This window comes from Cryptotermes secundus, unplaced genomic scaffold (genome assembly GCF_002891405.2).
Source record: "Cryptotermes secundus unplaced genomic scaffold, Csec_1.0 scaffold1274, whole genome shotgun sequence".
In the NCBI taxonomy this organism is placed as follows: domain Eukaryota; kingdom Metazoa; phylum Arthropoda; class Insecta; order Blattodea; family Kalotermitidae; genus Cryptotermes; species Cryptotermes secundus.
The window spans coordinates 726876-754743 of NW_019718632.1; the positions used below are offsets into that span (position 1 = coordinate 726876).

A 27868-nucleotide genomic window follows, 5' to 3' on the forward strand; every position below is an offset into this window, starting at 1 on the left:
TCAAAACCTTCATATTCAAACTATTTTTTTCTGTGCTTTATCTTATCAAAGAATGTTAACTTCACAGGGAATTAAGATCATTGTTTATGTCAGGAACACATTTCTTTTGACACAGATGAACATCAGTTATAAGGAAACCTGAGTCCTATTGCATATGATACCTCAGCTACTGCACAGCTGTCACGTTTTTAAATTGCTTGGTCCATCAACAGGTGACAATGAAACAGTCTGAAGAGTTAGCAAATTGAGGTCATCTATCACACTTTATCCAACATTATTTGTTTAGTGCAGCCACACAGAATTTAGTAGCTATAATCTGAAACCAGTTTTGAAAGTTGCAACGACAACTGGAACACTTAAAGAAACCTTGCTTTCCATTCATCTTTGACATTACAACATTACGAAAATATGTAGACGTAATAATGGATATTTACAAAAATATATACATATGTCAGTACTTTGATCTCATAGTAACATTCTGCATGGAGAGGGTAAGTGACTTGGACTGCTGGAGATGTGTGTACAAATTCTGCTTGATATTGGACCAGTTGATTCATGGGTTCAGTCGCTTGGTCCCTGTATTATAAGTTGTACTTCTGAATTTTTACAGCTGCGAAAGATGTAAGCCTTCGCTCGATAAGTCTGGGTGTGAACTCAGAGGACAAAATGTGGGTATAACATGAGGCAAGTAACTGGCCAGACGTTTTCCTTTTTTCTTAGAGAATAATTGGTCAGTATTTTCATGTAGACAGTATTGCAACTTCTAGGAAAGAAACTTCTTTACTCTTAACCAGCCACGTACAAGGTCAGAAATGAAGCCCCAAACTTAAAGACTCAGGATGTAATAATGTGGTGCCTATTCAAGGGTATCACACACATCAGGGGGCAGTGATAGATGGGTATACAGAAGTGGTGGAATAGTGATTAACAGGGGTAAACAAAGGGAACTCAGAAATCTGGTACAGTGTCACTCTTTGTATGATGAATGTGACATGAAAACAGCTGGCACTGAACCCACATCTGTGAGATAAGAAGCCAGCACCTAACCAGGTGAACTAATAATTTGGGGGGCACAGAATCTCCTCCGCATCGTCACTGCAATCACTTGTCCTTGAATAGGGAAGTAATACATGTCCTCCCATACAGTCAAAACCCACAGGACTACAATCAGAATCTCAAAGTATCATTTCCTTGTTATGACCTGTGTTTGTAAGGAACACATTAGTCCAGTTAGCTGGTTCTCATGCAGTGATTTGAATGATACAGATTTCTTGCTTGTGTACTGGTATTGGATTATTACTTTCTTATTTTGCACTACAATGAAAATGGTGTCAGCGCTGTGTACTGATGCATACCCGCAGAAAAATAAATCAATGGTCACAATGATAATTTTTCATGTGAAAAGAATTATTTAAGCAATAAGTATAAAATGGACATGTAGCATGCAAAATACTTATTTGGAAGACATTGTAGCTAAGACCACTGGGGAGTCACATGCATAAGTGGAAGCATTATATTAAAATTGACCTTACAAAAGTTGAGTGTGAAGCTGTGGACTGCTTAAAGATGGAGTCCAGTGTATTTCAGTCATAGAGAACTCAAGACATTGTGGTATTATTATTATTAGTAGTAGTAGTAGTAGTGCTACTGCTGACAATTCTTGTTTTCTAGAAATAATAGTGTTCATATTCACGTAGGGTAAGAGTGGGCAATAGTGTTAGAGTCTTTTAACCAGAAACAGTACACTTCGATAAACATTTCAATTTTATCTTCCCTTTTTCCTTATTATTAGCAATAGATCTGTAATTTTTTGTGTATTATGGGAGGAAAAGTGTCAAAATGACATGTTAATGTATATCACCAGAAAAGGAATTATTATTGAAATGGTTATTTAAAAACAAATTAACTGAACATGTACATTTCTTTACATCATTTACCAATAATCAGAAACATGACTTGCATTGAAAATTATGATTACACAATCTGCATTGCTAGTACTGCTGTAACAAATGCCTGTCAGTGGAACACCAGATATTTTGGTCCAGTTATGTATTAGTTCTGTACTCTAGGATTGGTCAGTCAGTGCACTGTTGGTCGTTTGATTCTCACAGACTTCAGAACCTGAGTTTGTAAAAAATTCTGTAATAAAAATCAGAGCAAGATAATGTATGATGGCCATATAATGTTATAACATTGTTTGTAAGGTCCCGCTTCTCTCTGAAAATGTAATGTTGTGATTCTTAGCATATATCATCATGATTCCAGAGCTACCAGCAGTCCAAGCACAGAATAATAGGGAAGAAGTCAGTCATACCAACACACATGTCCTTCAGACTCAGATTGCATTTTTATGTTTACATATTTAATACTGTCAGAAATGTCTGCACCATAGGTCCATTTGTGAGAACGTTTGTGATTTTTCAACATACATCATACACAGGCAGCCAGAAACTCTGGGAACAAGAGGCCAACTTCTTATCCCACCAAGTGCACTATCAAAACATAAGCAGACACTTTGTTATTCAAAGGTCACATTGGTATGACAATGAATATGGTGATATTTGTCTTAGAATTGTGTTATTGAAAAGGTCAGGGAAAATATTCTTATGAAAATGTTTTACAGAGTTGGTCATTAGGCCCTTGCTCATAGCTCTATGGTGCTCACAGTACCCAGGCTGGCATCTGAAGTTACAAACTGCAATGTGATCACTATGTGGCAGAAGAAGGTCCCAAAGAATGGAAAATATGCTTCAATTTCGAATGCACACCCTCTTCAAACTGTGTTTCTTTGAAATTAAACATACCTCATTATTTAACGAGATTTATTTACTGCAGATATAGATCTATGGCTGCAGAGCTAATGGACACCATACACAGATATAAATTATTTTATTTTGCTAAATATTTATTGTTCTGAAGAATCTATCAAATGAGACACAGAACTTAGTAAAGTGCAATGAAACGTGCACATTTTGAGAAAACTGTTAAAGCCCAATCTGTGTTTCAAGTATAACAGGGCATATACAGATCAGTACTGAATCCATCTCACAACTTTTGCTGCAGATGGCTTCCAGTACTATGTGTATATAAATATACTGTGTAGGTAAAATACAGTTTTTGAATGTAAAAGCAAACATTAAATTAAATTGATTTAACTGATGTTTGATAAATGACTTATCCCATTATCAACAGAGAGCCACATTTATAACAATAACTGAAAGCAATGAGCCCTCTCTGATCATGTCACATTATTGCAGTAGCCATTACTGGTGTTCTGTGACCACAAGGAGCACTAATGCTAAATCACCTCAGTGACAACATTAAAATATCAGCTACAATCAAAGAATAGTTTGAGGTGAGTAGGCCAAGAAACATAGAAGATTCTGTAAACAGCTGTGGTGACACTTCTGCCTGCTGTTTCATTGGCCACTGTGCCAGACCCCGAAGAAATGTTTTTTTTTTGTAAATATGAGACAGTTATTGCTATTTTATATTCCTGTAGAAAACATTCTCCATTTTAGATGATTTCAGGGTCTCATGGCAGTTCTAGGCTAATGCAGAGCCTATGTTTGAGATTTGAGGTAACCACAGCAGTAAATGTGAAGAGTGAAGATGTCACGCCGTGTAGTCTGGTAGAAATTTCGGAAGAATATACCGCTTCTATTTCAAGGGCCAGAGAATAACCATCTACTCTTTGGAAATGTTAGTGAACTCCTACCAGACTACATGGTGTCATATTCCAAAAGATAGCACTCATTCAATATTTTTCATAATCATAATTCGTTGTTGATATACCACAAGCACAAGAAGGAATATTCTTTCATAAATAAGTTACAACATTTTGACTCCCAATAAGGGCACTGGATATTTTAAGTGATCTAATCCTTCCAGCTGCACTATGATCCTGGGGTCAACTCAGTCTCTAACAGAACTCACTAGGAATGTTCCTAGGGCCAAAGGGTGGCTGGTGTGTAAGGCTGACAACTTCACTGCCATCTGTGAGCCAACTTTCTAGAAAAATGTGGGTGCCTTGATGTCTCACAGCACTATGGGCCTCTATGGCCTGTTACTGAGATAGATTTTTTAAACATATTTTCTGAGGGCTGCAATTTTTGTCAGTGTTTAATGCTTTACTATTTCTTTTTTTCATTCTTTCAATTTTGCCTAGGAAAGGGGGTTCACTGCTTCTTCAGCTTATATTCTCTGCAAAAGCCTGAAGATTGAAATGTTCAAGGAACACATAACATGAGCATATAGAGCATCAGTGGAGAGGGGGGAAAAAAAAAAGCAACAAACTAGAAGTAAATATATTTGGGGTTGGTCCAGAGCTGTGTATCTCAACCTCTGTGAGACCATGGCCCAGTAAATTTTTTTATAAGACAAGGGCCCGGTATTGGGTCGTGACCCAGGGGTCAAGAAACACTGGTCTAGAGGACACAGTGAGCAGACAGAAGTACATTCAGGCTTTGTGTCCTAAAAGAATAAAAGTGAGTATATATTTCTGAAGACTGTGTCACATTTCCAGTTTCTACTTGACATAGATGTCTAGAGAAGCTGTTTATCATATAGACATACAAAGACCAACAAACAAATAAAACTACACAAATGTAGCATCACTGCAGGCAACACAATTAACTGCACCGCTCATGAGTAACTAACATACATGGGGAGATGGACCAACATACAACAGTCTTTCACAAGGGAGAAAGCCCTGAGAACCCTGAGCACTCACCAACTCACAAGCACCTTAGAAGCTCCTGATATTACATCTTATTTAATTTTGTTTATCTTACGAGGCTTTTCCAATATACAGCATGTTTTCACAGGCAGTAACCATTCATAAACATTAGCTAGCTGTGGGAGTAGTTTGTTTTTACTCCAACAGATTCCCTTAAATTGGTATGAAGTCTTCAAAATTCTTAGCTCAATCTCAAGTTTGATTTTGAACATTAATTTTGCAGAAACATTTAATATACAATAAAATATATCAGAACTTCTTCTCCTAGCATTGTTTTCATTTTATGTAGGCCAACAGATGAAAAGTGTGCAGTCTATTTCCTCTTCCCACAACATTTATTTCTTGCTTCTTGCCACCTGGTTCCATCCTTCTTGATGTCTTTCAACACATGACTGAGCTGTGTTGTTTTGGGTCATCCAACAGGTCTCTTTCCTTTATATTCTATTCCTAATGCTCTTCTTGGTATCCTTGTCCCACCTGTTCTTTGTAATAGTCTCTTTGTTATCTCTAAACAAATTCTGAATGCCAACTTCTCCAGTCATTTCATTACTAATTCAATACCTTCTTGTCTTTTACTTATTAATAAAGCACTATGTCATGAAGACATGGGGGGAGTGGACATATAGCTCCACCACTCTTTACTTTATCACTAGATGGAGGTGAGAGGTCAGCTTCACGCCCCAGTCACTTTACCTCCAGGGAAACAGCAACTAATATCCATTTGGTAAAGAGGCTGAGTGGGCCCCAGTGTGTGTCCGGACGCTGTGGGGTAGAGAAAAATCTTGCCCCTGCTGGGATTTGAACCGCAGGAATCCAGCCTGTAGCCTGTCACTATACCGACTCCTATGCATTGCTTTGATTTTGCTTTCATTTATTTTTGTAAGGATCCATATTTTGTTGGTTGTTCCTAGAACTCCTTAGACAACTGGATCCACGACGTAATCCCCTGAGACAATGAGATGATGCAAGTCACACACAAAACAAACCTGGCCTAGAAGGAACTGGAACCAAAACTGAGAAACATATCCCACAGTCCGAGATAGGGCATTATGGCCTCAATTCTGAAAATAAGAAGTTTCTAAAAGGAAAAACCTTGTAAGATAAATCACAGTGCAGCAGATGAGAATGGAAAGAGAAAGAATGTTCCAGGGATAGTTTGGCCTTTTTATTTCAGACATACACACAAACACAAGGGCCCAGGGATACTCTGTCCTTCCTCAGGCACGCACACACATATACAAACACAACTTTACTACATACCCTGTTGAAAGATGACAGCTACAGCTCTACAATATGAATGGAGGGGGGATTTGGCACACATTTTCATTTCATTCGAGGCATGTGGTACAGCCATCTGCCACCTTCTTGATGCTTCAGTTAGCAGTTCTGTAGACTCACTATGGCAGGCTAAATTTTAGGGTTATGAAGGATCAGGCATTTTAAGTGTGCATATTATTCATACTACAAGTTTATCATGTGTCATTGGTGTTCAGCTGCATGTTAACCTAAAACATTCTGTGCAGTCACCATGTCAGAATTTATCACTTTCGTACAAGAATTTCATGACCCTTCTCTGAATGGCAGAGTGTTTTCCCACCTCTAAGACAGAGGTCTCCAATGGCATGATGTTAATACTGGGTCTACTGCAGAGAGCCTTCAGAACCCTAAAGCTTGGTACCAACATGCCCACGCATCTAGCTCGGCTCTTGACTAGGAGTGCCTGCACTCGACGGGGTAGCAGCAGTGTTGGAGTATCCATTCAGGAAGTATGTCACCATATCACCCTTCCCCTTCACCTTTATGGTACCCCGACAGGTGAGAGGGTAGCCTTTGGCATGAAGGATCTGGTACATCTCTTGAGTAACCTGCAAACAAATTCAACTGTGGCTCAGCAATGAACAGAGTGACTGACCAAGGGACTGGTAGATGAACTAACAAACTGACTAATTAAGTGCTAAATCAATAACCAACTTATTTGCTAAACAAACTTAGTGACTAGTTAAATGATTAACAAACTGACTTACTAAGTTCTGTACTGACTGTCCAAAATAACTAACATCCACACTAAGCAAAAGTAGAAGTCAAAGGTTCAACACAGCTGATACCAAAGCTCACCACTGGACATGATCTTGAGCAAGTTTTATTGTCCTCCCATCTTCACAACTTACTTCTCTGACAATTATAAAAGACAAGTCCATCCAATGTGACTATTTCAGTTTTCTAACTGTTAGTGTGATGGACCAAAATGAAACAAATCAAATACTTCCCTAACATATTAAACAGAAGGTTATTTTTTTCTTCATTGTTTATCCATCTCAGTGCAACAACTATCAAAAGCTCATTCACATTTACTGTGTATAATGAGTTTATTGGTCCTAATAGTACGGCAGTGTGCTACATGTTTCTGCTTATAAAGCCATCATCAGACAGTATACACTAACAACTGTTCTCAAACTCTTGAATTGCATTTTATATGAATTCATATATTACAATATAACAATTATTATTAATGTATATGTCTTTATACATGGTTAATATATTCATTTTTTGTTAGAATACTGTTCTTGTAAATATATTAAAACTGGACTGAAAGTTTTACATTAAATGAGTCCCTAGAGATGTACATAAAGACGTCTATAATAAATCAAAACAATATAAAAATAATAAAAGTTTTAAGTTATAAAATACACTCAGATGAATTAAAATGTTGCTGGTTATGTTGTGTTTAACTGTCTCATTCATAAATACTATTCATGTTTGGGTTCATCACTGCAATTATGATGCTACAATATGCAGTTATCTATGAGGGTTGTTTTGATCGAAGACTAGTTTGTTTTATTTCTACTCCCATTTGATTTCCTTATGGAGCAGTTGTATTGTTTGGAACTAGTCATTGTGTGGTCCATACTGTTTATTTCTGTTTTTGGGACTGGTTTTTCTTTATTTTATGGGTTTATCCACCTTTCATATTTCAACATCTGGCTTCGTTATATGTCAGATTGCAACAGGTTATTTTATGGCAGAAGAATGATTTTAAGCATTTAGGTACAGTGGTTGTTTCCCAACCATTTCTTAAGTATGCACTGTCAAAAAGTTGCTAGTATTCCAGTTGTGGCATGGAAGACAACCCATAATGTAACACCTACAAGTCAAGTATCAGTGAGGTTTAAAATGAACCCTGTGTTGGTCTGCTAATCCAGTTCGAAAAGTGTCAAGCAGTTGATTCTCACACATATGCACACACAATGACTTGCAAGTGTGCAGCAAAGATATTCCTTCATGAAGCACAGAAGAGTTGTGACAGAAGAGGTTATGTAAGTTAAAGAAAATCTTTAACTCTCTGGTTCAGACAATGCTGAATATATTGAAAAATTCTCCTTTCATATACCCATGTTAACCACTCCAGAGAAAACTAAGTATATGTTGCTGTCTCATCAGCAAAATGCAGGGCAAAAGATAGAAAACAGATGTTTTGAAAATTTGGCACAGTTCAGATATTTGGGAACGACAATAACAAGTCAAAACCTAATCCAGGAGGAAATTAAAAGCAGACTGAACTTGGGGAATGTTTGCTACCATTCAGTCCAGAACCTCTTGTCTTCTCGTCTGCTGTCCAAAAACATAAAAATTAGAACATACAAAACTATAATTTTGCCTGTGGTTCTGTATGGGTGTAAAACTTGGTCTCTGACATTAAGGGAGGAACAAAGACTGAGGGTGTTGAGGAGAATATTTGGACCAAAGAGAAATGAAGTGACAGGAGGCTGGAGGAAACTGCATAATGTGGAGCTTCATAACTTGTATTCCTCTCCAAGTATAGTTAGAATGAACAAGTCAAGGAGGATGAGGTGTGCAGGGCATGTAGCACGAATGGAGGAGAAGAGGAATGCATATAGGATATTGGTGGGAAAGCCAAAAGGAAAGACCAAGGCATAGGGGGGTGGACAACATTAAAATGGATCTTAGAGAGATAGGATGGGATGGTATGGATCGGATTGGATTGATCTGGTTCAGGATAAGGACCAGTGGAGGGCTCTTGTGAACATGGTAATGAACCTTCGGGTTCCATAAAATTCTGGGAAATTCTTGAGTAGCTGCAGATTTGGCTTCTCCTCAAGAAGGGCTCAGCTCCATAAGTAAGTAATAAGTATCTGTTAGAGTGAGCAACTTCTGACTTTTATAAACTGTCATGACGCTGGGGTTGCTCTGCAGTACCACTGCCATCACCTGAATCTGGTCCAGTACTCCTGTGGAGTCCATCCGACTAGCCACGTTCACCGCATTTCCCCAGATGTCGTACTGAGGTTTCCGAGCGCCAATCACACCGGCCACCACTGGTCCAATATTGATCCCTGGTATGAACACACAACACACCATTGTAGCTTATCACTTCCTATTAAACCCACAATGTTGTTATGAAATGTAAAAATATAAGTCATTTCATAGCAGAAGACCGTGGCCCTCTATCCACATATTTGTATGTATTTCAGCACTGGGGGCAAGCAATACAATTTATCAGATGAATATGATTTTGGTTTCTACTGATTCAATATAATTAGAGCAGTAGTCAAGCCTTGGCAGACAAGAATTGAGACCCACTGATTGCCTGAGTATTAGGGTGTCATCTTGCACTTACTTTAACCCAATGACTGCCAAACTGCATCACAGAACTACCCGCTAGAATCAACAAGGGTGCTTGGGGATAAATGTATTTACACAGAATACTTCTTTGCATTACCTCCAAAAGAGCATATGTATAGATAATGTAACATTGGTACGTTACACTTGATGTCACATATTGAGAGAAATGCTGTAGTAAGGGATTAACTCTGAGCCAATCTCTTAAGCTGTGGCAGTTTCAATACAAGTATCCTGAGATGATCTTTGGATTGAGGAATTGAAAAGGTTACAAACAGGGATATCAAGTGTTGGACTTTGACTTTCAATGGACTAAGTGTTGCTATATCCCAGCAGGGAGGTTGACATGGCATCATATCTCAGAGGATAGTACTCTTCAGTGATATCAAACATAGATAAATAATAGCTCATTTAATTCCTGACAAACTCACATTATGTTTCTAGTCCATTTCCCTTAACCTGGAACTGCAGGGCAGATTGCCCTGCCATCTTTATTTGTACGACTAAAGCTCTGAATATAAACCCTATTTTACATAGCGCATAGCCAAATTTCATTGATTGTCCTAAATAATATCATCATGAACACAACTGGTAAATAATGTAAGATATTTCCCATTATGATCTTTATCTTTCATGTGAAACATTTTCTACATAACATATATTAAAAAATAATTAAAAAACTGATTAGATGTTTCAACAGATTAGATAAATTGTTATCTAGTGCAGCCAAGGAGTCGAGAATGTAACTGATAAATATTTTTGCTCAAAATTTGAAGAGCTCCTTCTAATATAAAGACAAGGATTCAGTTACATACGACATGCTGAAGTCTCACCTATCCGGATTCTGAAGTTATTGAAAGAATGCTCGTTGACATAGGAGAGCTGTTCTCGTATCCTCAGTGCATAGTCTGCCATTGCTGTCACATGATGGAACCCTCGCATGTCACATGTGCTCTTTGTGAGGCCTGCAAGAGAGGCCATAACATCAGTCACACAGTGAACTGCTAGTAAACACATAGCATTGAATAGGTTCCTGAGATACAGGAATTTAAATAACCTTTTAACTGAGTAACACAGCAGTTTCCTTTTTAATTGCAGGGTTGAGGTGAGACTGAGTTCCTTGGTACTGTGGCTTACATGGGCTTCTTGTACCAGTCTATGATGACAAAGGAATACGCAGCATTGGTGAAGAAATGATCAGAAGGGGGTGAGATTCAGTACCCTCAGTACTGCAGTATGAAATGGGCCCCTAATGAGAGACAAACAAGTATGGAGTATTGATGGAAAGATAAATGGCAATGAGAGAAAAGTGCTTGGAGGTAAATCTGCTGTAGTACCATTTTGTCTGCCATAAATCTGATATGGACTTCTATGTGCCTGAACCTGAGCTTCTGTGATGAGAAATAAATGGCTGACCACCTGAGCAATGCCATGGATAACTAACTAACTGGTTAATTTACTGACTCATTGAATAAGTCATTAAGTTAGGAACCAACTAAGCAAATGACTGGTTTGCAACTGATTCAGTGAATGACTTCATGGTACAGGGTCTTCACTGAGCAGATTATAGTTACTCAGCTGTTCAAAAAATATTCTGCTGTTATCAAACTTGAATGTTCACCACACAAAATCCTTCCTCAGAAACTTTTTATCACCAATCAGTATCTGAAACTGCTATCACCCCAAAAGAATACAGTGTTAATATTCACTGCTGTGAAAATTCAAATCCTGTATATTTCAAAATGAAATCCTCAATTCTGCTTTCTCCACACATACACTGTGCTGTCTGATACATCTGTATTTCCATGTGACCACCATAACAGCAGATAATGTGTCCCAAACAGGAACACATCTCACAGCCATTGTGAATAGGTTACATGGTTATACCAACCTGAGGCAGCCATGTAGGTGGCACCTGTAGACTTGATCTTCTCGATGTAGCGGAAACGACGTTCAGCAAGTAACTCGTCAAAGTCTGCGATGATCTCATTAAGTAGTCTGAGGCATTCCACTCCCTCATTATTCCCTTCCAGCTCAACATAGAACTCGGAGAAGTTTGGGATGGAAGCAAACATGATGCACACACACTCACACTGCTCGTGGTACAGTTCCTGGTGCCACAGTCAGACAAGAAAACAGACAAAATAATATGAAGAAATGAGAAGCTTTGAGTGGTGCGTGTGGGAACAGAATGCTGAGAACATGAACATGAGAGGAAGTAAGAGGACGATGGAGAAAATTACATAATGAGAAGCTTTAGATTCCTAATCTTGACCAAATATTAGTGTAATGAAATTGAAAATGAAGAGATGGGCAATACATATAGCATATTCTTGTTCATAGTTTGGAACTCCTTTGCAAGACTAAATATAAACTGTGTTAGGTAAGATGAGGCAACAGAACAAAGACAACAAATGCAGAGAACAAAAGAAAATAACCAGAGATTAACCTTTAATATCCGAAGTGCCCTGATCGGGCCACTGATGAGTACAGTCGTTGTGGCCAAAGTACCCCATTTTGGCCAGCCAGGCATTTAAACTCCACTAGTGGAAGTGCGCATGCATGCCACTAGTGGAAGTGCGCATGCATGCCACTAGTGGAAGTGCGCATGCATGCCACTAGTGGAAGTGCGCATGCATGCCACTAGTAGAAGTGCAAGCACATTCCTTAATATTTATTTTTATATGTAGTAATTACAAGACAGACTTAAGTAAAACCCTAATAGAGGAATTAAAATGATATGTTTAAAGGTTAATTTAGATAAATCAACAATTTTAAAACTATTTTAACAATGATTGATCATATCTTTAAATATTTTAATGGAAAGTCTAGGTTGGAAAACAAAGTGACAGAGAATCCTCTGAAGATGTGTATAATTTAAACGTAAAATGCTGGGTTAACTAAAACAGGAGTGAAATGCCTACTTATATTTTCTAAGGGGAGCTATGAATCTGAACACTAAACTGAGGGAAATCTTAAATGGATGAAATTTAACAAAGAGATCATTAACTTTTAATAATTAAAATTCAAAACTAAATGACCAAAAAATCTTACAGTGAGGAATACCAGTGGGGTCCACAGTATTGTAAAGTCAAGTTAGAGGGTCTTCATGCCTGTGTTAGTGAAGGTTAGCCAAGTTTCAAACTATGTCCTTTATAGTTTTCTATCTCAAATTTGTCTAGATGTTGAACTGTTACCAATGAAACTGTAAAGCTGAAAGGAGTATCCCTGATAATGCTTATAAATGACCATTATTCCAATATGTCAGTCACTAGCATGTTTTCATGGCCTGATGTTTAAGAAAACAGATGTTGCATGTACATCATACTGGGTGTAACTGGATAGCATTTTGAAAATACACACTGTGCTGCACTTAAATTTCTGCTGCTCATTGATTTTAACGACATTGCACGAAACTGACACTTCATTCTGCCACTGAATCCACAAAAACTATGATATTTGCATAGAACTGTTACAAATTCTTGTTATATCATTTCCTCTTTTGGATGTTTGCTTCATGAGACACTGTATTTTCTTGCTGCTTCACATGTTTCTTTGTTCTGCATGTTTAATCATTGTAATCATGAAGTATAAATCATAACTGCAGTGCCTGATCTATTTATTTATTTACTTCATATCCATGGATCATTATACACGATATAGGACAAGTCAAATGATATAGGACATTTTGACATACTATTCCCTTTCGCATTACTACATGTTACCCTGAGAGAATCTTCCACTATCACACTTGCATTAGCACACAGCCCCACAATACCAGTGAATTGTTTCCTAATGTAAATGGTATTTTGGACAAACTCATGACTTCTGATCTTGACACACATATTTATGTTTCTCTTGCTTTTCAACTTGCTCTCTCATAGCACAGCAACACAAATTATGGCATGAATACTCTAAAAGTTTAAAACACATTAAAAACGTCAATATGTATATAGTTAGGATCAAAATTCATGCCCACAGGCATTCCTGTAATTCTCAAAAGACGGGGAGAAAACTCATATTCCATTTTGGCAAATATAATTTTTATCTCTGCTGACATCAGACCCTGACACAAAAGCAAACACATTTATCAGAATATTCTCAAATTTCAGGACTTAAGAATGAACATTCCAGCCCAGATAAAGAAACATTTTTCTTCAATTCAATTTAAAAATTCAAGACTCACACATGCCTAAAATATGTGATCTATTGCCCTATAGGTTTGTGTGCAATTAGGTGACCTAGAGGAAATTCAAACAATTATAAAAGGAAACTTCAAAATTTGGTCATTAATATTGTACAAATTATTTAATAATTATTCACATATATTCACATTTAAAACATCAAAATAGTACAAATATGATTTTGCATGGACAGTGTAATGGCAATAATGATTTCTATTAAATTAAACAACTATCAAGCCTATTTTTACAGATGTATCTGTCTGCAAGGGCATCCCACTTCATGATGACAGGAAAAGAAGGAAGACTAAGCAAAGTGCCACTTACGTCAGATATGGAGGCAGCAACACTTACATCCGCATGCTTGTCACTGCACAGGAAGTGCTCTGCCACATGGACAGGAAGTATGTTGGCCAGGAGCTTGTGGTTGTACGCCTGTAGATGCTCCATATCCTCTTTCTCTTCTGCAAGAACACAAACCAGTCCTGTGTTCACACTGCTGAACAAGACAGACAATTTAAATCACATGGCCATAATGCAGGTGTTTGCAGCTGTGTGTTTCTATGCATCTGGAGATTCTGTCTAGTTCTGAAGAGCTGTTTCAAACCCTTGGCACAAAATAATTGTCATGCAAAAACCAAGGAGTGACCATGCCAATTTATTAATCAAGCCATGCCCTTCACAATACATTAACTGCTCTTGTTGTGAACTGTCGATTTCAACAGAATATTAACATCATTGTTTTGCTGACAGGTACACTTGTCATTGTAACTTACTTACTTACTTCTTGAAGATTACTGTCTTCTACAGTGTGATGCCATGTAGGCTGATGCCTTTGAGGGAACTGCTGCCTACATCTTCAGGGAAGACGAGCGAGTCAAGTGGAGAAGGACAGTGAGTGACAAATTAAAGGAGGCCAGGAACTAGGGGTAAGACTGAACCAATGTGTAAAGTTAATATCATTCCCTCTCTCAGTGAATCTTCTACATCAGAGGTGGAGGCAGCATATTCTTCCAGAATATTGGTACCAGACTACCTGATGTCATAACCCAGAGAACCTCAGACCTCATACATTGGCTCTCTGTTTCATCATACCTGTAGCCTGGAGCTTCCATAGGAAGTCTAGCCGATAGGTGGCCTCTGTCTGCTGGCCGTGAATAACAAGGGCCACCACAAAGCTGAGAAGAACAACCACTGTTAGGTAGCGGTACCACAGCACCTCGTTCCTGTTCCTGCAAGGGTACATGGCTGCTGACATGAAACTCATACAACTCCCAACATTAGAGGAACGTGGAGCAGCATGGCAACTTACCCTGCATGGAACATGATGAGTGCTAGGTAGCCAGCACCAATGCATGACAGGATGACCAACTTGGCGAGGCTAATTAGGATTTGGTAAACTGCGCACATGATCATTACGAGCATCACGCAGTATGTGAAGTACTGAAACAGATCATTATGACTGTATAAATGTGCTTACAAGGATCACAATAAACAGATATGAAGCTGACGATACTCACGTCCATGTAATCATTGTGGTCGGTGACAGGTGGGGGGCATGGGGAGGGCACTGCAGCCTCTGTCAGTTGTGGCTCCAGTTGCCATTCAGTGAAAGTCAAGTTTGACAGCACAGTGGGCTGCTGCAGTACCTTCACTGGACACAGCTCTGACTGAAGCGCAAACTGGTGGCAGGAAGTACACAACTTTATTACAAGGTTGTTTCAATTCATAAAGTCTATTCATATCGACAAATGGAATGTAATGATACTGCCACAATGGACATTCTGATGTTCCTATGAGTTGCTTTTTTTTGTGTTTCAGCTTGTAATTAGAATTCTGCTAATGTTCTTTTTAATGGCCTTTGCATAGTGTTGGAAATACTGTATTTATTTTGGCACTAGTATTTAATTAGGGCTTGAACATTACACGAACATCTGAATAGACAAACACAGAGTGATAAACATTTGAAATGGTGGGTTTGAGGAAGGTTGCCATATGGATGGATGTATATCTCACTGTCATACAGAACACATTTGATAGGGATGTTCTGGGGGTGTTAACATTTGTTGTAATTACCCTACATAAAATGTACATTCAGATGACGGTTCATGCAAAATTTATCAACAGCCTATACTGAAAGAAGACAAATGGACGGTGGAAAAAGGCAACTGAAATTTGAGACATCGTGACACAAATAAACTGATAGTTTTACATATATGGTGCGGTCACATTTAATGTGAGGATGCATTCCTGAAGACCTCGCACAATTCAAGACAAGTTCTGAAACACATGGGTGAGTCTTGCCACATTTTACGGGATTTGCATGAATTAAAACTTAGCACATAAAGTGAGACTTTATTAATATTTTTTATACCACGCTATTTCAAATTTGCACAAGATGCAACCACACTGTATCATTCTTCTTTCTTTTCTGTTATTTATCTCAGTCTGGCCTTGGCATAAAACACAGCGAGTGTTTCGGTGAGTCTGTTATACATCTGGGCAGGACAATGCTGGCTGCTTACCAATGGAGACAGTGTGACAGCATATGCAACAAGCAGTACAGCAGCGGCTAGCATCTGCGCCATGGCCCGGTTTTGGCACATCCAGTGCAGGGCTGCAGGCACTATCTACAACACAACAATTACTGCTGATACACCCTAAATGTCAGTGTTGTCCACAGACAACTCGCAGACTCCTGAACCTCAGTATAAATCTAATGTCAGTGACTGATATAGAGTAAGCCTGTTATACTGACAGTCACACGGTGCTGCAGCGATATCTCATGAGCCATGTCAAAATGTAGCCTTCTGACTCACCCGGCTATTCTCGACGAGAACCACCATATTGATCAGAGTGATGACACATCCACCAACCAGAAAACAGCCAAACATCAGGGGAGAGCTGCAACACAGCAAAATACTCAACCAACTGACTCACTCATTAACATACTAACTAATTCACTAATTAACTTTATAGAGGACATCCTAACCATTACACTGTATTAATGAATGCATAAAAATTAAAATTCCATCGTGTAAAACAAGAAACAATGGATACAATCTTTTGCTGCCATACATATTTCAGCCACAAGTGGCCACCTTCAAGACCCAAGTGAGCAATGCTAAAATGAAATAATAGTCTTTACTATAGTATTAGATATTCTTAGAGACTTAACAGGTAGATATAATTAGTACTAGAGACAAGGGTTAGTACTAAAACTAAGTACTTAAAATTATTAAAATAGTTGTGCTGTGTTGTCAGAAGAAATATGTCCTGACAACGTGAATTACTGAACACTAGACATCACCACCAGCTGCTCAGCACAAACACACAACACTACCACAGAGATAAGGCTGATGAATGTCTGTAATATCCCCACATATAAACACCCAGAGCTGCTGCAGAGCTAACACACAACCTTACCTTATATTTCAAGATGGAAAAAACCTACAACTGTAAAATTTAACCAACTTCAAGCTATCAACTGTAAGACTACTACAAATGCTGTTACTTCATCATATTCCTGACAACACAGGATAACTACATTAATATTATATAACTAATTAATTTTAAAACCAACCTTCATCACTAGCACTTATTAGTATCTACCTCTTCAATAAGTTTCCATGATAATTAGTACTGTAACAAAGATGTAAATAAAGTATTTCCTTTTACTATTGTTGGTTCACCTCTTAAAAAGTCCAGTTGAGGCCAAGTTTGTCAGGCAGCAAAACATTTCATCCACTGATTAAAATTTCTTATATCTGACGGAATGCATGAAGTAACTAACTTAACTACTACCTTAAACAACTGACACATGCCCAGTGAGACCTGGACCTACTCAGAAATTTACATGATTATCCTCGTGCAGTCAAGTAATAATGGAATGGACATGTAGCTTAAACAGGAACAGGTGACTATTATAATGTTGTTTTAAGGGTTGAAATCCTCTTCCAACCCGAAATATGAAGTGGGGGGTACAACAGAATTGCTAAACAATAATTCTATCACAAGCTCCTGCACGATACTGCCAAGGAAATTACAGTATAAGAATGACAGGTAGATAGGGGCATAATGGACAAACAATTTTCTCATTCTACATGTTCAGCTACTCACTGTGGTATGACAGCCAGTTGTACAATGACAATGGACAAGAAGATGAAAAAGGAGCAGCAGAAGTATGTTGACAGCATACGGTCACGTTCCTTTGAGTACTGCAACACACAACACACACAGAGTGAGCATGACAGGCATAAGGCATGCTAAACTGTCACATCTGCATTTGCACAAATATGCGACTCACTTTCTCCTCGATGTCAGGTCTCCGGAAGGTCAGCAGGAACGCCTTGCAGTGCTCAGCCCTCAGACGGTCGATGCTACGTGCATCAATGGCTCGCATCAGGTATTCGTTCACCTCATCCTCAGGGTCTTTTTCCTCCAGACTCTCCCCAAACCCCACTCTGAGGAGCAATGCACATGACAGCCTGTCTCACTAATTAACTGACTAACATATTGACAGATCTACTGACTCACTAAATGATTGACTTACTGAGTCATTAATTAGCTGACTAATTAACCAGGCCAGTAAACAACTAATTAAGTCATTAACTGACAGATATGAATATTCAGCTGAATCATTAATTAGTCAAGTAAATGACTCACTAATCAACTTATTAATTACCTAACAAAATAAACATCCAATTAACAGACTGCTTTACCAGTTAACTCAGCAACTGACTAACATGGTAGCTTAATTGGTTGAGGCACTATGCTATAAGCTGGAAGGTCACGGGTTCAAGTCCTGGTGAGGTGAATTTTTTAATTGACCCAATCCTGCCAGCTGCACTATGGCCTTGGGGTCAACTCATCCTCTAACAGAAATGAGTACCAGGGAATCTTCCTTGGGAGTAAAAAGCAGCCAGTGCATAAGGCCCACGACCTTACTGCCATCTGTGAGCAGAACATCTAAAGAAAATGTGGGAGCATCAGCGTCTCACAACTCTATGGACCTTCATGGTCTGTTCCAGGGATAGGGATAGCTTTACCTTTACTGGCCACCACACATGCAATGTGACAAACTTCCACTCACTTGCTATGCTTGCCATGCTGTGAACTGTGGCCCATGACCCGCAGCTCCTTCGAGATGCTTCCATTCATTGAGAAATTGTTGACTGGACGCTTGGTCTGCAACAGACAAAAAGTGTGAGGCCACTCACTAGCCAGTATGCACAACTACAAGTAGCTACTGTCAGCAGATCTAACAATACAAAACTACAGGGTAGTTATTGTCAGCAGGTCACATGGTGCACAACTACAGGGTAATTACTGTCAGCAGACATCAGAGCGCAAAACTACTGACAGCTACTGTCAGCAGATATCAGAGTGCAAAACTACAGGGTAGCTAATGCCAGCAGTGTTACTTACTGTACGGTATGTGTCAGCTGGGACAATGAGGAACGTCTCGATGTTGTGGTCACGCAGGTATGCGTTCCGCTCGCCACCATGACCTGGCTCCACGGCATAGTCACCATCAAGGTACCGCAGTGTCTCCTTTGTGATATGAACTCGTCTTGCCAACAAACAATTTATAATAAGAAACTTTATCTTAACTAACTCCACAGAGCAGAGTCCTTCTTGAGAAACTGACAGTCACTCACCTAGTAAGGCCATCCCCTGGCCAGCCTGGAGCCTCTGCCCTGAGTCCACAGAATCCCTAACCATATGATACATTATCTTGTTGCAATGCACCTCCCACACACATATCTTACTGATACATTTACTGTAGACTAGTAACTATATGCACCAGCTGCTTCAACATTAAAAACTCTACAATATGTCCACAAGGATATTTCCATGTGTTTCCTATTATTCTGAGAATAAGCACCTCTCACTTCCGCAGAGAGCACTGTAATGGGATTGTCGTGTACCTCTGAGGCAAGAAGAGATTTTGACTTCAAAGTTGTGAGAGTTCATTGATATAAATAACTATATATATATTAATATATAATATATAAATATAGTATACTTAAATGTTCAATATTTTATTCCAGTAGATGTTCCTTCATTCCTCAGACAGCATGGCTCAGGGACACAATCGGAATCAGAATACAACAACTGACCTCAGTGGCCTTACCCTGGGATTCCCCCACTCTCCATGTAGTTTGCAAGTGTCACATCGTTACTCCACACATCAAATTGCCATTTTCGAAGGCCCAGAACACCACAGTGCACACGGCCAGTGTGAATACCGACCCTCATGTTCACGTTCACGCCCATAACATCACGCACCAGCCTGCGGGGAACATAAACTGTCTCAGTTACATCATGTTTCATGTAGACCAACCTTGGTTAGGGTACGTAAAATCTCTACTAAAGTTATAAGGTTGTACAAGGACAAAACCAGGCAATTCCTAAAGAGGTGCTAGGGCATGGATCAGAATGGTGAGCAGTGATGAAGGAAACTTTCAACAAGTTAGGATATACACATAGTGTAACAATTCTAATTGATATGCTTGCTTTTGTTTGACAATCTTGAAAACATAACACTTTTAGAAAAAGTGTACTCAACAAAAAATGTGTTTCATTTTTTTCTAAAAACTTTATTCAAAGTGTATCTCGCTCTGACAAATATTTAATGATTTACACTTGAGCTCTGCAAAGACCCCACATATATGTCATCACTCTTTCCTTGCACTCCTACTGCTTGCGCAATAAAATAAACACCCTGTGTAAGTAATAAGTATACTTGCGCTATAGCGTCGATCATATCGAGTCCCATTTCTACACAGCACTGCGCATGATCAGGTCTGGCTTCAGGAAGCCCTGAGACACAGTAATAGCAGTCTCCTAGCAACTTAATGCGAAGGCAGTGGTGCTCAGCAGCCAGGCGATCAAATCTGTGTAATAACAACAAACAAGAATTTCTGGAAAGAACTAATCGCACACTTTCTTCTGATGCATCATGGACTGCATAGAATACAAAAAAAAAATGGTAGGGGGACACAGACAGCAAGACTATCTCATAAGCCTCTTAACAAAAATTAAGGGGATACATCGACAGAGAGCAAGGTGATCTCATAAGCCTCAAAAAAAAAAGGGGGGGGATACACAGCAAGGCGATATCTTATTGAGAATGAGGAAGGTTAAATAAAGATATGTTCACTTACTATCACTCAGAAGTGTGAAATAACCTACAGTACAATCTGTACAGCAGCAACTGATCCACATAAATGTTTATCTGATTTTAATATATTGTGCAAACTCATGAGCTGGCACTGCAGGTACTCAGCAAGGACATGGATGGAACAGTCTCAAAATCAGAGGTTGCTGAAGAGCAACCTGAGGGGGTAACGACGAGAGACCATGGGCAACTTCTACGCAATCATGACTCAGCCCCTCTCACAGCACATAAAGCAACATTATGTTTATTATGATAGTGACAAACATTTTGACACACTCTGCAAATGTTACATCATCAGTCACAATCTGAGCTGAATGACAGGTAGACAGACAGACAATACCTGGCAAAGAGCTCGTTGAGCAGGCGTACCAACTCCTCAGCTGTGCACTGGTCTGACAGACTTGTGAAGCCGCATATATCAGCAAACAGGATGCTGCAACACAGCACACAACACAAACTTCATGTCCCATTACTTCTGATACCAGCTCAGAAGTTCGCAAGCACCCCATGCTGGCAGGAAAGCAAAACTCGGGAATGTGGAATGCCCTAGTTGTTCCCACGGACCAAGGACAAGAGAAAGCCACACATCTGAAGGCATTAGCCGCACTATATCAACTACTCTAGAAGCAGAGGAAAAGGCACCCCAAACAATTCCTCTTATGCCCATTTTTCACCGATATCAGCATAGGGAACACATAGACAGAACTGTGGTGCATATAGTAACCATCGGTCCCTAAAGGTTTAACTAGACCAATGCTTCGTCTCTTCAGATACTGGTGTTAGTCGAGTATAAACGAGGGAGACAGAGACTGTCCAAATAATTCCGATTTCGCTCCATAGGTGGCAGCAGCTGTACAGAACCAAAACTGAGTGGCATTGATAGGTTTTGAATACTAACAATAACAACGGAAACAAAAACAGCTTTTGAAATATGACGACAGCAATGAAGCACATGACGCTCGCAAATATATTCATACATAAAAATACGAGAAGCACATTATTTATTTTGAAATGTGTCACGTGACTCGGTCGTGCTGAATTTGTGATGCAATCCCTACGGAGCACAACGAAATTTTTCGCACTTTCCTGCTAATCATTGGTCTCGATATGAAGCAGTAGACAGCAACAGCGCGATGCTGATAAACACACTGGCTACCCAGGCATGTTGTACATTTCGGGGGGGGGGGNAGGGCAAGGAACTTTGGTGAAATTGTAATGGGCTGGGGAGAAACAAAGACGTGTTCCCTAGTGTTAGTCTCTTCACCACAAATCTGACTAGAACTGTCCTAGAATTGAACCCGGTCTCACACGGTGGGAAGCCAACATTTTAGAGCCCGACATGGAACGTCTATTGAAACACTTCGAGGAACAAGCTCCGTAACTTCTGGAGGGCTGACTCCAGTTAATTTGGGAGACGGAACTCAATAATCTCGCTATATGTCGCTCTTGGTTGCAGTTACACGTAGTCTCCTGCAGTTCTGAGTCAGACTCAAACGGAGTAGGCATCGATACAAATTTTACCCCCTCGACAACTTCTCTACAGAAACTTGTACGTAAGTAAAGTTTCATACATAATGCCACGCACGCTTTTCAAGAACTCGTTAACATTTGCATACACGTGCAAACTGGACTCGGGGAATCGATTACATTTCTAGCCCTGTATCCCTCAATGCACAAACCTCACGTCACGAATCAGCGTACACTAGGCATTCGACGTTTCAACATCCGTTCTTTCTATGAAGGGCGTAAAATGAAGGCATCATCGGGGAGTCGTGTATACACGGTCGAACATTTCATATCCTGAAATATTAAACAACTTTGGATTAACTATTGTGATATATTTACTCAAAGCAAGAACTGTGTGAAGCCAGACAAACAGTCATTGCTAGGCAACGTCTGTGTAACAAGCAACAATGGATAAACTTTGGAAGTGGTGTTTTCTGTGCGGTCCGTGCCGATGTTATATCATTAGGACCAGCTGCCGTTAAGAGATAGTAAACCGCCAGTCGTAAAGAGAACCGGACTTGGACTTAAGAGACAGTCCCTCTCTTGGGGGTGAGTTAGAATACCTCTACCGTAACCCTGCGAGTCGTAGTAGGCGACGAAAAGGGAACCCAGTGCCTGGGGGTATATCTGGACCATCCTGTTCCTGGGGGATATATATAAACGGACCTGGCCCTCCAGGTCTCTCGTCAGAGACGGCGCCCCACATCAACAAACCCGCAACTGTCTGAGAGTAGCAAAAATCTGGATTTCGGCCCCAGATGGGTGCTTGACATTAAGCCAGACTGACCGACTGACTGTCAGTCGTAACATAACATTTACTTTGACTTAAGAGAGAGCAGTTAGAAGAGAATAAGGTTGGTGAGATGGCCGCCAGCCTGCGAGGACGTGACACCGGGAGGAGAGATAAGCCGCTACCAAGCAGCGAAGTGAAGCGCGTGACTGCGAAGACTCGTCTGTGTGATAATGATGCGTAAAGTGCAGTCACGAGTTCTTTAGGAGTGCAATATCAACTCCGATTGCCAACCGAAACCCCGTCTATAGTCACTTATCACGTGACAATATTATTTTATGGTCTACAGTAAACAGGCGAACTTAATTTTGTTACAATATTGTTCCAACATTCCATACAAAAATTTCAATGACCTTTTATTGAAACAGGTCCACGGAGCAAATAAAATTGTAAAACATAAAGACTCGATTACCATCAGCTTTCTGAAATTTTCTTTTGGGTGCAATGTAGACTATATTTAATGAAACACGATCAAATAGACAGTAAATATTTATCTGCAATAATCGAATCCCAACAGCAATAAGTTGAACAAAATAGCAAGGAACGTAATTTTAAAAATTGAGAAGTACTGGGTCTGGAACGGGGTCCACTCAGCCTCATGAGGATAATTGAGGAGATATTTCAAGGAAATAGCGGTTCCGGTCTAGAAAACCGAAATTAACGGCCGTGGGGATTCGTTACGCTGATCACGCGAGACCCTCTATCCGCTAAAGTTGGCACTAACTTCACCGACAAGCGGCGGTCGCTCGGTCGGTATAGTTCGCTTGCGGACTAAAACCACGGAGTTAGTTTTATACCAAATTTTGAACATATTTTCCGCCACTGAAACAAAATAAATCCACCCTGAACTTCGCGATGTTAAATACTTAGTCTCCATTATATTAACAATTGTTGGAATTGGCAGTAAGAACAGACAAGAAACAATGCCATGACCTACTATATCTAAAAGAAAATTTACAAACTTGATGACGACAAAACCTCTCATTGATATAATTTTGTTAGTGCAGCATCTGCTCACCTGACGTTTTCGTGGCGCTGGATGTAGATCTTGTGGAACATGGTGTCTTTCGGCTTACCAGCAATGTCAGCCTTCATCTCCATGGCCACGTGACGCGGGAGCACAGACAGAAGGAGGCGCTCCTGCAACAGAAATGTGTGTTGGTAAGGGCCATGCAATTAGTTCACCCTTGACAGTTTTAAAAGTGTCAAAATCACCACACACATCGCGCTCCGAAGCCATGAAATAAGGAAAACAAAATGATTTCAATGTTTCTCAGCCACACTCCATCACACAAAAACCTAAAATTTAATATAATTTAATTCTTTGCTTCTATGTTTCATCCACTGGCTGGATGACCGAGGGGTCGGAGTTCGAGTTCCGGTAGGGTAAAAACTGTTCACTTCTCCATGTCGTCCAGACCGGCTCTGGGATCCAACCAACCTCCTGTCCAGTGGGTACTGGGGGCTCTTTACCGGGAGGTAAAGCGGCCGTGGCGTCAAGTTGACCACTCACCTCCAGCTAGTGCCAAGGTGAAGAAAATATGGACCTATACATCCACTCCCCCATACGCCTTCATGGCACAGTGTTTAATTGGTTAAGTACAGGACTACTTTACCTTTACCGTTACGTTTCACCTAAGCATTAACATGGTGAGCAAATCAATGAAGTTAAGATAGGTGGGGTATATAGCATGAATGGACGAAACACTAATATAGAAATGATCATATGCATATATGGCCCTCTAATATTAAAATTACGATGTAATTTTAGGGGTGAAAAAAAACACGTTTTATGAGTTCTCGTGCTTCGCGTGTGGTTCGGTTCGGAATGAAATTACTGAGATTTACGCATGCGCCTGCGTCTCAGGAATATCACGCGTAACATTTCTTTAAATGTAGGGAATCCCCCTAGCGACAGAAACTTGCGGAGCGCAGGATTTTCGATTTGCCTCCGTGTGAATATTGAACATCCGTTCGTCTACAACCAAGTTTCCATCGACTTCTTCGAGAAGAGGAAGCCACAGAAATGTGCCCTGCTCTCGCAAGCAGACCCCTCCCGCTACACAAGTTCAGGGAGGTTCCCGGCAAAATGACGCAACAGTTAAGGTACATGAGAAGATAACAGCAACACATATTTTGACGTCACTAAAATGATAAGCTGAAAGTCGAGAATTATGTAAAATCTTGATCATGTTTCACAGGAAAACGGTTTTAAAATAGACTGACAGGCCTGTTTCTGTACTTTATAAAGATAGGGCTTAATAAAATTCGGTATGAAGAGCTTGCCGCAGACTACGGCACTGACATCTACAGAATATTCAGTTTACAGGTTAAAATCGCTTTTCCGCAATTCAGAATAAACTGAATCTACAACGAAGTTAGGAAGTTTCAAAGGGACACCAATTTCGTGTTCTATAGACTAGGTCTGCATTTACTTAACTATAACGGGGAGAGAAAAGAAATGCTTAGAGAATTTTGGCCGGGAAGAATTTTAGAAAGAAGATATATGGAAGATTGAGAAGGGATATCAGTGCAGCCGTTTTATACGGGTGTGAAACTTGGTCTCGCGCCTGAACAGACTGACGGGTGCTGATGAGAATATCTGGCAGTAAGAGGGCTGGAGAAAATTACACATTGAGGAGCTTCATGTGACTTGTAGACCCATTGTTGATAAGCGAGTGGCAGAGAAGTTTCCGTAGAGTCGATTCTTTGAAACCAACAAATCAAGCACAGTTAGATGGGCAGGGCGCATAGAAAGCGCGAAGTACATTGAACTGCACAAGAAACTAAAAGAACAGAAGGCAACAAGTTCTGGGAAGAACTAATCGCTTAATTCCCTTTGATACGAGACGGACCGCATATAAAACGGAAACGTATGTGGGATACACACACAAGCAGACAGCAACGTGACCCCATACGCCTCATAAACCTCAGGAATTTTTTTTGGGGGGGGGATACACAGACCGACAGGAAGGTGGTCAGGCGAGCTCATAAACCTCATTTTATTTTTTAAACATAAGGAAAGGTGCTAAAAACGGATTCTGTGTCGTGTGCGGATCCAATAGAAATGTAGAGACAGGGTTGCTAGGGGCAAGATGGACCCTAGCGTCTCCAAATATTGTCCAATTTATTTGATTTTCCGAAGAGCGTGTTCAGGGCCGACGCGTGTGTAAATATGGCCGCAGATGATAAGAAATTCTTCCCCTCCACGATTAAAAACAGTTCAACTTTCTCACTGATTCTGTAATTACCAAAAGAGTATGTTTTACATTGCTGAATAATGCGCTGAGATTGCTGCCAATTGACGGGCATAACAGGTACAAGAGAAAGAGAGACCAATTAGTTTCGTTCTCCTGTCTTGCAGGGTTGCCGCTGCTGGTGGCGGGGCACAAGGAGAAAAGAATTTCCTGATTACGTAAAATAACTACAAACAGACCAAGAAATTGGGCAGCACGGAATCAGCTGGCTGCTGGCGCTAACGTGCAGATAATTGCATCATTAAACACGCCAGTGCGGCCTGTACAATGGCTCGTGAAATGTAAATAAACGCAAGGCCAGACATAGCTTGTTTCAGAGCGTAAAAGCCGTCAACTTGCTCTAGAAGTGGCTATACCTAGAAAAAAAAGGAATAACTTGGAGCATGAAGTGCGCCTGGCGCCCGCCATTTCAAGTTTAACGGGTTCCGAGGACAGACAGACAGCGCCCACACCTTCGCGTTGCTATCTTAGAATCAAGAAAGCAACAGTGTGATCACTCCGCATTGTGACGGGGGGACGCCATGTTCCATGTCGCACAGAGTGGCAACACACACGGCACACAGCAAATTGCATTCTCTTCAAATGAGTTCCTCGGGGAACGAAAAAAGATGTATAAGCCTGCCTTTGATACCGTCCAGCAAGTTGATTTTGTTGCACGTTTCTGAAAAACATTTTCTCCTTCAGCAAACCGAGTTCTTTGTTTCAGCCACGTTCAGAAACGCCTTCAGTCATACGTAAAGGCTTGAAGTTCTACAGGCGGCGGTGAATATGCACAATGCTCTTTTCTCGAACGTGACGCCGTGTATTCTGGCAGAGTTACCAGCGTCTCGAAGAAACCTGCAGACTCCATCTTCAAAGTAGAAGAGTCATTATTCTTCAACTCTGAAGATGGGGCCGACTTTTTCATCCTGTAGCTGGAGGCAGCGTGTTTCTCCGAAAGCCTGGTGAATGTCTACCGGACAAAATGGCATCATGTCCCAGAAGACATGCCAAAATCTGGAGTAGCTCAAGCATACTGACTGACTGACTGACTGACTGACTACTCGTACGACAGTCAACTAAAGCAGTTAACTAACGGACTTTCCTTAAGAACATGAATATTCAACGAATTCCATTACTGAATTCAAACCGGAGCAAAACTCAACCCTATCTACATCGCCGTGACCTGTTTCCTTAACATCCATTTTAATATTATACTTCACCTGCTGCTGGTTCTCCCGCTGGGTGGTGAGGCGAGCCTCCACGCACTGGCGCGTTTCCAAGAACGCCTGTCTCTGCGCCAGTTCGCTGGGGTAGTGCGTGAATACACCCGCGATATTGGTGCTCGTCAGCAGTACCATGTTCGCCAGCACCTGGAACACACAGACCCACGCACAACCCACTGTTACCATGCCAACCAGATCAATATATATGCCAGTTCATATTCTTCGGAGTCGCGATGGCTCGGTCGATATAGCGACGAGCTGGATGGTCGGGGTTCGGTTCCCGGCGCGATCGAAACATGTTCTCTTCTCTATAGCGTCCAGACTGCCTCTGGGGCCCAAGCAGCCTCCTATGCAATGGATACTGGGGGCT

At 40.4% G+C, this 27868-nt stretch overlaps 1 protein-coding gene across 4 annotated transcripts in view; it reads right to left on the bottom strand.

Annotated features, from left to right (window-relative positions):
* Nucleotides 1–3452: 3452 nt before the first annotated feature.
* LOC111863049 (adenylate cyclase type 5) overlaps nt 3453–27868 on the bottom strand; it is a 144051-nt gene continuing 119635 nt past the window's right edge. For all 4 annotated transcript variants that reach the window (XM_023849002.2, XM_033750969.1, XM_033750972.1 and 1 more), the window contains 19 exons: nt 27496–27645; nt 24055–24176; nt 21081–21173; nt 20310–20456; nt 19694–19852; nt 18985–19129; nt 18650–18744; nt 17864–18020; nt 17677–17774; nt 16377–16461; nt 16083–16187; nt 15078–15239; nt 14870–15000; nt 14653–14789; nt 13885–14021; nt 11268–11487; nt 10210–10341; nt 8966–9090; nt 3453–6603 (listed from right to left, as the gene is read on the bottom strand). In XM_023849002.2, the coding sequence (XP_023704770.1) occupies nt 6433–6603; nt 8966–9090; nt 10210–10341; nt 11268–11487; nt 13885–14021; nt 14653–14789; nt 14870–15000; nt 15078–15239; nt 16083–16187; nt 16377–16461; nt 17677–17774; nt 17864–18020; nt 18650–18744; nt 18985–19129; nt 19694–19852; nt 20310–20456; nt 21081–21173; nt 24055–24176; nt 27496–27645 (2571 nt within the window). In that variant the 3' untranslated portion in view covers nt 3453–6432. The remainder of the gene's footprint in view (nt 6604–8965; nt 9091–10209; nt 10342–11267; nt 11488–13884; nt 14022–14652; nt 14790–14869; nt 15001–15077; nt 15240–16082; nt 16188–16376; nt 16462–17676; nt 17775–17863; nt 18021–18649; nt 18745–18984; nt 19130–19693; nt 19853–20309; nt 20457–21080; nt 21174–24054; nt 24177–27495; nt 27646–27868) is intronic.